This window comes from Emys orbicularis, chromosome 1 (assembly GCF_028017835.1).
Source record: "Emys orbicularis isolate rEmyOrb1 chromosome 1, rEmyOrb1.hap1, whole genome shotgun sequence".
In the NCBI taxonomy this organism is placed as follows: Eukaryota; Metazoa; Chordata; order Testudines; family Emydidae; genus Emys; species Emys orbicularis.
This window is the reverse complement of record NC_088683.1, coordinates 95,942,255-95,955,848: the sequence shown is the minus strand read 5'-3', so window position 1 is coordinate 95,955,848 and position 13,594 is coordinate 95,942,255. Positions and strand designations below refer to the sequence as shown.

General features: G+C 46.0%; 1 protein-coding gene across 3 annotated transcripts in view; it reads left to right on the top strand.

The window, feature by feature from the left end:
* Nucleotides 1–13,594, top strand: part of ZC3H7B (zinc finger CCCH-type containing 7B) — a 61,283-nt gene that overhangs the window by 10,696 nt on the left and 36,993 nt on the right. Inside the window, exons 3-7 of one of the 3 annotated variants that reach the window (XM_065409810.1) lie at nt 89–122; nt 622–819; nt 5,401–5,559; nt 10,282–10,362; nt 12,079–12,135. In XM_065409810.1, coding sequence (XP_065265882.1) covers nt 89–122; nt 622–819; nt 5,401–5,559; nt 10,282–10,362; nt 12,079–12,135 — 529 coding nt within the window. Of the gene's footprint in view, nt 1–88; nt 123–621; nt 820–5,400; nt 5,560–8,585; nt 8,673–10,281; nt 10,363–12,075; nt 12,136–13,594 lie in introns of those variants that run through there. The other 2 variants (XM_065409803.1, XM_065409818.1) reach the window with 2 other exon arrangements.

The following is a 13,594-nucleotide window of genomic DNA, read 5'->3' as shown; positions in this document are numbered from 1 at the left end:
GAGTCAGAAAGACTGCCTCTTTAGTTGAGGGAGATGCATGTGCTTGCTCAGATCCATGTTTCATGAAACCTTCCTCTTCTCTCCTCAGGTCCACATTACCCCTAAGCCAAGAAGATTATGAGGTAATTTAAGATTTGTTTTTCTGAAGGCGTTTGAAACCACATAATGGTGGCTTTCGGTCAATACATGTTGCCCTCTTGCACAGATGTTATAAATTAATGTCCTTGCGTTTGAGAGCCAAGAGAGGCTAGTTATGTGTGGGAGTGGTCTAGTGCCATTTGTCTATAGTGGAAGATCTTTAAGGGGGAGAATACTGGGAGGAATTAACTTCTAAGAGAGGGGGAATTTGGGTGACGGCACTTAGCCTTAGGAGGGAAGGAGATTTGGTTGAATTAGCCTCCCCGCTAGGTGACAGTTGGAATTTGAGGATGGGGAATTAATTTCTTGACAGGAGGACTTGACTTGAGGAAACACGTGAAGGTGAATGGGGGGTTGGGGAAACCCCTCTCAGTTTCTGGGCATGTTGTACAGGAGGTCAGACTAGATGATCACAATGACCTGTTCTGGCCACGGAATCTATGAATTTCTACTCCACTCTGTTTATATTCTCTCTCCACCCAGGCCTTTTTACAGAAGCTGGTGCGGAACCTTTTTGCAGAGGGGAATGACCTGTTCCGGGAGAAGGACTTCAAGCTGGCACTGGTGCAGTACGTAGAGGGGCTGAACGTGGCGGACTATGCGGCCTCGGACGAGGTGACCATCCCAGTGGAGCTCCTATGTAAGCTGCACGTCAACCGGGCTGCTTGCTACTTTGCCATGGTGAGCACCTACCGGAGCCATTCCCAAGAACTGGACAAAAAACCTCAGGAAGTGGGGAGACCCAACAGATGGCCATGCGTAGGATGGGGGTTTGGACTGATCCCGTCCACTCTTCCTGCCTCCAGCATGGGAGGAGGAATGCAGAAAACTCGGAACTCTTCTCATTATGACATTGGTGTCACAAGATAAAGACAGAATACATGAGGAGGTGCCCATACAGGCCTTGAGAGTGCACTAATATAGATCACAGTGCTGGGGGAGAGGTTGAGGTGCTGTGGGGTTCTGAGCTATAAAGGGCCAGTTCCTTCAAGTATTTCATGATGATGCTGCAATCTTGGGAGCATTGCTCTGTAAATTATTCTTTCTCCTGTGCTTGAGGAAAATACATTTAATCTAGATCTGGTATGAACATGGTGGGTGGGGGGGTTTCCATAGAAAATTTTGAATTTGAAATATTTCAACCAAAAACTGAAATATGTTGATTCTGAAATGCTGCAGTAGTACCTCATGGGAGCTGTAGTTCAAGGGCCTCATTCTCTATACACCAGGTTCCCTGGTCAGACTACATCTCCCATGATACACCTCAGTCTCCCCTCTTGGTAAGTGGAGGTGGTGCATCATGGTAGTGTCATGATCACAATGAGTCCATGAAAGGTGAAGTCTGGCTGGGAACTCAACCCAGAGAGGAGTATAGGAGCATGTGGTACCCAAACCACCTCTTCCATGAGGCATTTCAGAACTAAAATATTTCATTTTTTGTATGAAAAACAAATAAATATTTTGGTTTTCAAATGTTCAATTTTTCAATGGGAAACATTAGAGTTTTCTGTGGAAATAGGACACTTTGCAAAAGTTTTGTTTAGTGAAAACCTAATTTTCTGTCAACGCCCCGCCCCCCCATCCCAAATCAGATGAAAAAATTTCTACTAGCCCTAACTTCATAAGTCTCTCAGCAAAGTATGCCATGAGCCCCCGGTCCGCTCCTAGTTAAATTGCTGGCATCCATTATAACTCCTTCTCCTAAAGACAGATTTAATAAAACATTACATGTCAAGAGAAGGGTTATTAGCTGCATTGTCTCTGGAGAGAAGATGAAAAATGGAGGCAGTTGTGGGGAAATTTTCTCTTCCTACCCTCTGGCTACAGGGCTACCTTCTTCTGAAGTATCAACCATTGGTGGAGATAAGATCTTGAACTAAATAGACCAGTGGTCAAAGCTGGTATGGTAAGCGAAAGGATGCTGGATTGGGTGGACTATTGATTTATTTGAACTGGTATGGCAGGATATTGTACTAGATGGATCAGTGCTGTGATCTGGTATGGTAGTATATTCTATATTCCTGTCTAACTGGTTTTAAACATTACCCTTCCAGGATCCCAATGTGGTCACACCAGATACTCTTGCAGTAGAGGCTTCAGTCAACCAGTAGGATTTCTTCCCTTCAGATGCCCATTTCAAAGTTGTTATAGGTGTGGGACTGGTAGGCACCCTCTCTTATTAAGGTTGCTTCCATCCCATTATAAGATCCTGTTTCAAGTTGCTTATAACTTTGCCAGACTAACTGTTCAAGCTGAAATTTTCCACACTGGGTGTCTGCCTTTGGCTGAATGTTTTGGGAAAACTTCAGCTCAAACGGTTCAGCTGTTTCCGAGAACAAGGCGAGGGGAAAAATTATGTTTTGCCCATGTTCAAAATTTCTGACAAGCTTTTCTTTAAGATGCTCTTGCTCCCTTGCGCTTTGGAGCGGGGACTTAAATTTGGCAGCGAGATGGCCTTTGTGACAGGGAGGTGTCTTTTGCCATCCCTAGGAAAATCTAGCCCAGTTTTAAGCCTTTGAAAAATTCTAAGTTTGCACATACCCAACTGAGACATGCTAAAACTTTGTAACAAAATTCCCAAAGGTTCTGTGGGCACTGAGCTTGCTCCAGCCTAGGGCTGAGCAGGATTTTACCTGTAGTTACTGCTCCTTGATGCTATGAGCTAGTCTGGAGCCAGGCACAGGAGCAAGGGGCCTGTCTCTCCTGTGCTAACAGTGAACCCCCTTTGCTGGGCCCATGCAGTGTGGAAGAAGCTGACTGAGTCAGATACAGAGGGGACAACAGCCCGACCTGGGGTGGGGAAGGGAGAGTAGATTGGGACAAGGAGTCTGATGGGAGGGAGACTGGGACTGCAGGCAGGTGAGGTGGGAGAAGGAAACGGGGACTGGAAATTGGGGTAGAGGGAGACTAGTACTGGCTGTGCAAGTAGACCGGAACCGTGAACTAGTGGGTTGAGGGGGAAGTAGCTGTGTGGTGAGAGGAGACGGATCTGACAAGGAGCCGAAGTGCAATGAGAGAACGGAGATTGGCTGGGTAAAGAGACTGGAACGAGAAGCTTGTGGGGGTTGATGCTGTGATTAGCCTAGGAACTTGGGGTGGGAGACTGGAACATGGGTGGGGATGACTGGAGGCTAGCATGCGGGAGAGACCGGATGAGGAACTTGGAGGGGGAACTAAGACTCTTTCAGCAAGGAGACTAGGGACAGTGATCTGGGGGGGCTCTGGGATTGGTTGAGCAGGGGTGGGGGGAGATTGGAAGTTGGGGGCACTGAGACAAGGAGTCCGGTGGGAGAGACTAGGACTGGCTGGGCAAGGAGGTTGGGATGAGAAGCATGAGGAGTGGAGACTGGGACTGGCTAGGTATGCGGAGAATGGGACTGGGATGAGGAACCAGGGGTGAGAAAGAGACAGGACTGGGCCAGGTGTGGGCTGGAGGGGCCAGGGGCAGAAGGGGTTAAACTTGGAGGAAGTAGGTGGAAAAGTCTGTGCTTGCTAGATAATACTCACCTCCAGAGCCTGAAATGGAACGTAGGATTCCTGAGTCTCAGCATTCCTCTGCTGTCAGCAAATATCTGTGAAATCCACTGACAGTGTCTCATCTCCCTGTAGTGCTGGTACACAAAGAGGATGACAACCTACTTCTGCTATCAGTTACTCCACTAGCTCAAGTGGCAGAGGTCTGTGTGATAAATCTAAAGGTTCCAACTCTGTTGATGACCCTTAGATGACAAGCTCAGAAGGATCTACTGTGATCATCCAGTCTGACCACCCGAATAACATAGGCCATAAAAATCCGCCAAAGTAACTCTATTTGAACTAGAGCATATCTTTGAAAAAAAATCAAATCATGTTTTAAAAATGGTCAGTGATGGAGAATCCATGATCCTTGGTAAATTGTTCCAGAGGTTAATTACTCTCACTGTTAAAAATTTATCAGTATGATGCCACATGATGGTATTTGATTTGTCTTTTTTAAACCTAGGAAATTACACACACACGTTAAAAAAACATTATTAGGTGGTAAAGTCAAGCATTCAAAAGTTAAGAAATGCCTGACTTATGGTTGCTTGTGTGATCTTAATTTGGCCCCCTTGTGCCTGGCATTATGAAGCAGTCTCTAGTTACATGTTTGCATACTATTTTTTCCACACAACTCCTGCCTCATTCAGTGTGTATGGTGCACAGAACAGGCAGTGCTTACTGAATGAGCAGCTAGTCAATATTTTGTTTTCTCCTCATTGGTCAGAGTGTGGCCCCAGGCCTTATTTTAATGTACACTAGTCAAACTCTGCTCTGAAGACAGAGTTGTTAATTTCCTCATAGGCTATTCTATGGCACTCATAAGTACAGCATTGATGGTTGTGAAGCACTCAGATAAATTTATTCTCACAACACACCCCTGTAAGATGGGTGGAGGGGGGTTATCTCAGTTTTACAGATGGGGAACTGAGGCACAATGATTAAAGTAAAAAGTTCTACTAATTTTGGGTGCCTAATTTGAGATGCCTAGGATCGGATTTTTTTCAGAGTACTCAGCATTACATAGCACTTTTAATGTTCAGATCAGGGCTCCCATTGTGTTCAGTTGCAGCTCAGCACTTCTCCAAAATGGACCCCAGGGTCTCAGGCACCAAGAAAATGAGGAACACATAAGTAGTGACCACCTGTAAAAAGTCTGGTTTAAGTGAGTTGCCCAGCATCACATAGGAACTCAGTGGCAGAGGCAGGGCTAGAATCCCATTCTCTAGGACAGCATTCACCTGTCTTAACCATGAGACCATCCTTTCCCTTCCTTCGATTGCCGGCCTCTTACTACACACTTTCCAACTCCCCCAACACATGGGGCAGGAGTCCTACATACAATAGGCCCCTTCACTACACAACCCTTGTTCATTCCTAGAGCAGGGCCATCTTGTGCACTGAATGGTGCAGGGGTCCTGTGGAAAAAGTAGTATGGGATCACGAAAGACTACTGTATACACAGAAGGGGCTGAATTAAGATCACACAGACACCCTTAATTCTGGCATTTCCTAACTTTTGAGTGCTTGACTCTGCAACCTTTATAATCTTTTAATGCAGTTTGGTGTGTTGTGTGTAATTGTATCTAATCTCCAATTGCTTTTATATTCATGGGTTTTGATGACATGTTCCCAATGAACTGCAGTAAATGGTTGGGCAGAACTTTCAAGCGGGGAGAGGAGGTGGATTCCAGTGTGTGACACACCATTGCCTGCTCAGGTGGTCTCTTTCCTCTCATGCAGGGCTTGTACGAGAAGGCATTGGAAGACAGTGAGAAGGCTTTGATGCTTGACAAGGAGAACATCCGTGCCCTCTTCCGCAAAGCCCGCTCCTTAAATGAGCTGGGGAGGCACAAGGAGGCGTATGAATGTAATAGCCGCTGCCTGCTGTCCCTCCCACATGTAAGTGTGTGACATGCGTGTCTACCCCAACCTCTGAGGCACTTTTCCGTCTTTCCTTTCCCGCAATCCAGTGCGGTGTGAATGGTGATGGTAGTGGAAGAGAGAAGCTGGCTGTTCTATATGATACACCCGTTCCCAGTAATCTCATCTCTTGGGGAGTTCTGACTCCATGTCCTTGTCAGCCCAAGTCATCTCTGCTGAGGCTGCCAACAAAAGGGCCGCCTCGTTCCAGTTGAGATGGCTTTGTGATGTGAAAGCCTGTCCCAGTTGGAACTGAGCTGAGATCATCAACTCACTTCATGTCCATGTTGGAACAGCTATCGGGTGGGAATGACTGTCAGTCACTATCAGTCCAGGACAGATGGGAACTGGAGACATGGAAGAGAGAGAGACTCATGCCTGGTCTACACTACACAGTTTACATTGACATAGAACAGCTTATGTTGGCCTAATTATGTCAGTGTCTACACTACAGCCTTGCTCCCGTCAATGTAAGTGCCCTACTACACTGACATCATAACTCCACCTCCACGAGAGGCTTAGAGCTTATGTCGGTGTAGTTAGGGCACCACAGTGACTGTGAAGACACTGTTTCTTACATCAGCTGCTGGCTGTCTTGTCAGTTTCATGGCAGGAGAGCAGGGGCAAGAATGGATCCTGCTCCCAGCTGGGAACCGGGGAGAAGCCCAGGCAGCGGCTCATCTCTGGACTGGAAATGTTGGCAGTCTTGTCAATTTCATGGCTCCCTGTTGTAGCTGTAGCTGTGAAATTGACAAGGCTTCCTGGCTCCTGGGGGGGGCAAGAAGCCGGGACAGCTGGATCCCACTCCCCAGAGGCGAGAAGCCCCAGATGGCTTCTCGTCCCGTCCAGAAACGGGGAGGTGAGAAGCCCCAGTCGGCCCACTTGGAGTCCAGGAGCCTGTGGGGCAGCTGGGCTCCGGGCAGGAAGTTGCAAGTGGAGCTGAGAGACCGGGCTTTCATCTCTCCACGCTGCCCCTCTTAGGTCGGTGGAAGTGCTCATTGTGAGGATGCGCGCCACCAACCCAAGGAGGGTAGTGTGGACATACAGCCAGCGCAGTAATTACTGCAGTGGTGCAAGTTGACCTAATGTAGGTCAACTTAAGTTTCTAGTGTAGGCATACCCTTAATACCCTATTCCTAATGCCTCGAGTCTCAGTAGAGCACCATACATATGTTTTAAGTGATAAATAGCAGTCGTTTTACCTAATAAGAGCGGAGTTCAGGTCCTCAGGGGCCAGTGTTTCTCGGGGGTGAGAGGTGTCAGTGTGTGAAAGGGGCTTTAATATGGGTATATTAACAGAAGTGCCATATGTAAGACACTGGAGATAACTGTTCCACTCTGCTTGGCACAGATGAGGCCTCAGCTGCAGTACTGTGTCCAGTTCTGGGTGCCACACTTTAGGGAAGATGTGGACAAACTGGAGAAAGTCCAAAGGAGATCAACAAAAATGATAAAAGGTTTAGGTCAGGTTTTCTATGAGAAAAGGTTAAAAAAACAACAGGGCATGTTTAGTCATGAGAAAAGGAGACTGAGGGGGGACCTGATAACACTCCTCAGATATGTTAAGGCCTGTTATAAAGGGGACTGTGATTGATTGTCCTCCGAAGGTAGGACAAGAAGTAATGGGCTTAATCTGCGGCCAGGGAGATTTAGGTTAGATATTAAAAAGTTTTTCCTAACTATAAGGATAGTAAAGCTCTGGAATGGGGATTCCATCCCTTGGAAGCCTATCACTGATGGTTGTTAAGAACAGGTTGGACAAACAGCTGTCAGGGATGGTCTAGGTTTACTTGGTTCTGTCTCAGTGCAGGGGGCTGGACTAGATGGCCTCTCAAAGTCCCTACATTTCTGGGATTCTGTAATGTTGCTTTGATGTCCTAGATTTTAAGGCCAGAAAGGGACCGTTGTAACCATCTAGTCTGGCCTCCTGTATAACCCAGGCCAGAGAGCTTCACCAGGAATTCCTGCATCAATCCCGTATCTCCTGTTTGAGCTATAGACTATCTAAAGACTTCAAGTGATTGACTGAGTTAATTTGGTATCTGGTTCTGCTATTTCCTGCTGCTGGCTTGTGTGGTTAATACATTACCACTATGATGATGATATTGATTTTATTTGTATTGCTGTAGCCTCATGGATCAGGGCACCATTGTGCTAGGCCCTGTGCACCTACTTGACAAAAAAAGTTCTATCCCCCAAAGAGCTTAAAATATAAATAATAGTAAATAATACTGTGGTGCTATATAGTATTTAATGCTTCTGTGTGGTCCTTGTTGTTGTAATGTTAAGGAATTTTTAGGGCATTTGGTATGGGTATTCTTTAAATTGTTTAAATAAATCATTAGATTCAGTGTAGGCAGCATGGCAGAAGTGGGTCTTTAAGAGAGACTTAAATGTGGACAGAGTAGGGGCCTTGTGGCTAAGGTCAGGGAGCTGGGCCCATGTATAGGGGGCCCAGGAGGCATTTGTGGGATAGACTGACAGGGGAAACAGAGTTTGAGAAGGGAGGATAATTGGGGCAGGGCAGAGTCCCCTAGAGCCTTAAAGGTGGTGACCTGCTGATTGAATTTGCTATAATAGCTTATGGGCAGCTGGTAGAGGAATCTGAAGCGGGAAGAGACTAAACAGATTGATAAGTAAAGGAGATGATTTTAGCAGCGGTATTATGTATGGACTGAAGGGAGCAATGCACGTGTTTGGAACATCAGAGAGGAGTGTGCGGCAGTGGTCGAGATGGGATGTAATGAGGGCCTGAATGGAGGTTTTTACTGTGGGAAATGGGAAAACAAAGGATGGCTCTTGGAGCTGTTAAGGAGGAAGCAGTAGCAGGATTTGGCTATGGCTTGAGTATTAGTGGCAACGGAGTGGGAGGGTACAAAAGAAACCCTCAAATTGCAGGCCTGAATGACAATGACAGGGGTGTGTGACAGTGACAGGGTGGTCTGTTTGACAGAGATAAGGATGGGAAAGTGGAGGAGGTTTGGGAGGGGAGAGAAGTTCAGTTTTGACCACATCTATTTAACTGACGATGGGACATCCAAGAGGAGATGTCACAGACAGGTTGGGAAGCGGAGTTGGACAGAAGAAAACAGGTCAGTAAGCAGACAAGCTGGCCCTGTGCTGTCCTCACTTTACATCCTGTCTCTGGGCCATGGACAGAGGCCTGGGGAGCCCCCACCAGGAGTGTGAGAGGGGAGGAGGTGGCCCCACTGAAAGAGAAGCTGAGGGAATGGACAGAGAGGTAGAAGGAGAATCAGGAGACAGTGGTATCTCGAAAACCCAGAGAGCATAAGATGTCAAGAAGGGGAGGGAAATGGACCGTGTCAAAAGCGGCACAGAGTTGGAGGCCCTGAGGTTTGGCCAGGAAGAGGTTGTTGGAGACACTAGCGAGAGCAGTTTCAGTAGAGAGGAGAGGTGGGGGCCAGATTGGAAGGGGTCCAAGACAGAGCTAGAGGAGAGGAAGTAAACACGTTGGTTTTAGATTGTGCTCAGTGAGTTCAGAGACGGTGAGGATGGCGACAGGGCAGTAGTTGGAGAAATAGGTCCGGTTGAAGGATGGTGCTCTAAAGGGAGGGAAAAACAGGGTATACTAGTATCGTGAGGGAGAGGTTGAGAAGGAGGGGGAGGCAGGGGAGGAGCATGGGGGCAACGTAGGTAAAGAGCCAGGCAGCAGTGGACTCGCTGGGGCAGGTGGAGGGGTTAGTGGTGGAGAGAAGGCGGCAGACTTCAAAGTTTGGTGATGAGGGAGAAGATGTTTGAAGGGAACGAGGCAGGGGGCGAATCATAGAGGATTTAGTTGATTTTTCCCTGTGACAAAGTTAACCAAATACTTTGCAAGGAGGGAAGAAAGGATGGGGAACAGGAGGCTGAAGGAGGCAGTCAGAGGGTGAAAATAAGTGTTGGGGATTGTGCTCGTGGGACTCAGTGAGGAAGGAAGCCTGTTTCTGTTTGGCCAGGGAGATGACAGAGCTGAAGGAGGAGAGAATGAAACTGTGGTGGGGGATGCAGTGTGGTCATGGGCCACCCTCCAAAGGTGTTGAGCAACATGGGAGCAGGAGTGGATGCTCGGAGTGACCTAGTGCTGTGGGTTAATAGGGTGGACTTTAACAGGAGAGAGGGGCAGTGATTGGCTGAATTTACGTTGTGGATTGTGTAGTTCCAGGAAGTAGCGTCTATGTGTTGTGTAAATTGGAAACTTTTTTAAAGAGAGGAACTGAGAAAGTGAGCACAGACTGGACGTGATGAGCTAAATCATTAGCAGAGCTCAGTGCAGCAGAGGGTGGGGAAGGTCAAAGGTGTCTCGGAACCAGTGTTCCCACCCAGATCCTGGGATTGGAGGGAGCAAGCAGGGTTGAAGGTGGGGCCCTCGTGTCAATAAGGATCACTAGCCCTGCATTTGGAGACTGGATACTTTGTTGGAGAGAGGATATCGCCTCTCCATTTCCGCAGCTTTGTATCGCTGCAGGGCTGAATGACTGATGTCTTAGATCTGCACAGCCTCTCCTGGAATGGAGTCGGGCAATTGGCTACCTCTCGTCTTGCATACCAATAAGAATACTAGCATGTAATTCAGTCTGTGTAGCTGTAACTTGTGGTCTGTTTGTATAACTTGTGGTCTGTTTCTGGTTGGTTATTGTATGTGCAGTAAAATAAAACCACATGCTTTAAAATGACAATGTCCTTGAATTACATTTTCTCTAGGATGAGAGCGTTACGCAGCTTGGTCAGGAGCTCGCACAGAAGCTGGGTTTAAGGGTTCGGAAAGCATATAAGAGGCCTCAGGTATGACTCTTTCTAGACTGTCCCTTGGATTCCACTGATATGTTTCTGTAAAGGCTACTGATTCTGAGCGGCTGCATTGCCATAGGTACAGCCTTCAGCACCTCCTGCTCTTCCACTCCTGGGAATGCCCCCACTCCCAGATCTGCCAGTCATTCTTCAGTCCTGGCCTGCAGCACCCCTGCAGGTGCGTTTCTGCCTTGCAGCCATAAGCAGCTTGGCTTGGTGCGCAGTCTCATCTATCCCAAGCTAAGCAGAATGAAGCCTGGACGTTGTTTGAGGGGATAGCTCTAAGGCAGCAGTTCTCAAACTGGGGGTCAGGACCCCAAAGTGGGTTGTGACCCCATTTTAATGGGGTCGCCAGGCTGGCTTAGACTTGCTGGGGCAAGGGGCCGAAGCCTGAGGGCTTCAGCCTTGGGCAGTGTGGCTTAGATTACCCAGGGTGGCAGGGGTCGGGCAGGCTCAGGCTTCGGTCCCCCCTTCCTGGGGTCGTGTAGTAACTTTTTTATTTTTTTGTCAGAAGGGGGGTCACAGTGCAATGAAGTTTGAGAACCACTGCTCTAAGGAAAACCCTAGTGCTGCAATAAATGGATGTGCTGGTTCAAAATGGAGCATTCTTCTGTCTATCAGTATGAAACGTACGCCCCAGGGTTGTGCTAAGGGGTGCTGAGCTACTGATGGGGGGAGTGTCCTTTAGATAAGGCAAAACCACTTCTGGTCACTGACGCTCCTGTGACACATTTCTCAAGAATAGGAATGTTAGCCCCAAGGCCCTGGCTGAACTCCAGCTTGAGTGATTGATATTCTGTGTCCCTCAAATTCCTCTCTGCAGTTTTATTTAGATGCAACATTCTTCTTCAGTTCCTGTCTCTAACTCTTGTGTAACCTTGCTGTGCAGTGTTAAACAGCTGGCACATTCCAGCTGAGAAGTGGCTGCATTTCAGTGCCAAGTGAAGTGATTTGTAGTAGTTGGTAAAGTGCTTTTGGGTAACGGATGCTATATAAATGTAAGCTCTGCGTGTTTTGCAAGTGGTGTTGGATTAGAGGAAAATCCTCCACTTGCTAGAGCTCTAAAAATGTTGTAATTATTGAATCTTGAGAGAAGGGAAACTTTCCCTGAAATACTTTTCATACTTACTCACTCCATTGGCCCTCTGCACTTTTCCCTCTACCTCGTTACTCCACAGATGAGTCTAAACTGTGTCTATGCAAGCAAAACACAAGACTCCCTTTTTTAATTAATTGAAACCTTTTAGTAGCATTTTGCTGCAGCTTGCTCTAGCTTCTGTTTTTCATTCCAGTGCTTTAATGCACTCCACAACTAATTTTTTAAATGACAAGGCTGAATGTGTCTGTCGTGGGGTGGGGTTCAAACTTACCATCTCATGATGCAGCATTGTACAGGGGTGTTTTCACACTGGGATATTGCATCGATGTGCATTTTGCACCAGGATGGCTGGACTGAATCTGGGGCTCTTTCATAATCCTGCAAGCAACAGGCTTCAGGTACAATCACATGAATTTTGGGATGATTGGTGCATACTAAGGAAAAGCAGGTGGTCCTGATTTCTCTCCCTATGGTTTGTGGTTGTAGAGAATGCCTGATAGGGAAGTGTACCGTTGGATAGCAGTGGCTGACAAGATCCAATCAGTCACTACCTAATTTGCAGGAGTTCAAGGAATCCCTGTGTCATGAAATCTCTCTCTTCCTTGCAGCAGGAATTGGAAACTTTCTCTCTACTCAGTAATGGCACATCAGCCAGCTTAGCAAATCAGGTACAGTTCCTGTCTGACATTCTCAATGTCCATACATTATTTTACATGAGAGTTTCTATATTTTATTTCATGCAAGTTTATTACCATCTTTTAGGAGTAAAAGATCAGTGTTTATCTATTTTTCCCTTTTCAAGGAACAGTGTCAAGAAAATCATTTATTTTTTAAATATTTCCATTGCTGCGGTGCTGATAACATTATTAAAGCAGAAAAATTCTTAATCTAATTTTGCTTTTCACTGTCAAAGCTTACATTTCACTTATCTAGACTGGATGACTTCACTTTCTGTTTCCCTCTCTGGTTCTGGTAAAATTACAAAGTGCTAATATGCAAGAACCAGGAAGTGAAACAGATGAAGAAACGTATAAAATGAAACTAGACTGGAGGATTTCACTGTCCAAGCTGAGTGAAGCATGCAAATTTAAACATTGCTTAATTTATTATTTACTCTTTTTTTGTATCGCCGTAGCACCTAGGAGCTTCAGTCATGGACAGGACACCATTATGCTAGGCACTGTACAAACACAGAATGAAAAATAATCAGATCACTGATTTCATTGCTGGTTTTTAAGAGATTTCACTAAAACGCTTCATATTTAAAAAAAATTATTTGACAATCATTTTAGGCTCTTAAATTTGGGACCTAGCACTATTTGACATTGTCCCTTTTTAAATGAACCTAAAAACCCCTTAAAAGATACTAGAGCAATACAATTTGAAGTTTACATTGATGGGTGCCTTGCCTTAATATCTGTCTAGCAGTGAGAATCAGCCTAAGATCATTTCTTGTAGCCGCCCATAATCTTCTTCCATTGAAAATTTTCCCTTTTGTGGAAAATTAGAACACTGCAAAAACTGAAGTTGTAACTGATGGAGTTGCAAATGTGTAATCTCAAATATTTGTTGTGCTGGTGTCTGTCATTTTTAACTGAAAGCAGGAAGAAAAATGTGTTTGCACTGTTGGAATATAGGCTCACATTAGACCAGGGTGAACTGTGGTTTTAACTTGAGTTTGGATCTTAGCATAAGGAATAGGTCCAAAGCCTGTGATTTTAAAAAGAGTCAGATCATGAGAAGGAAGAGTTGTTTGTGTTAAACTTGTGGTGACCCTTAAAATACTAGTGTTACCTTATTTAAGGTTTGGGCTGAGGTCATAGAAATTTTAAAAATATTATTATTTGGGTACCAGGTGCAGTAAATAATTGGTTGAGTTGATTATAAAGAAATGCTTAGTTTAGTAATGAGAGCAAAATATGGTAAAATGAGGAGATAAGAAAACCTCGAGGAAAGCGGCCCAGTCATTAATCTTGTCTCGACCAGGGCAGAGGATAGAGCTCGGCTCTAAGCTGCTTCATCTGACCTTAGCCAAGGTCTGGTAACCAGCAATGATATCACTTGTTTGTTAGAGTGCATATAAGGCAAGGTTTTCTAGGGGTTCTTTGTCAGAGTGATGCCATGATG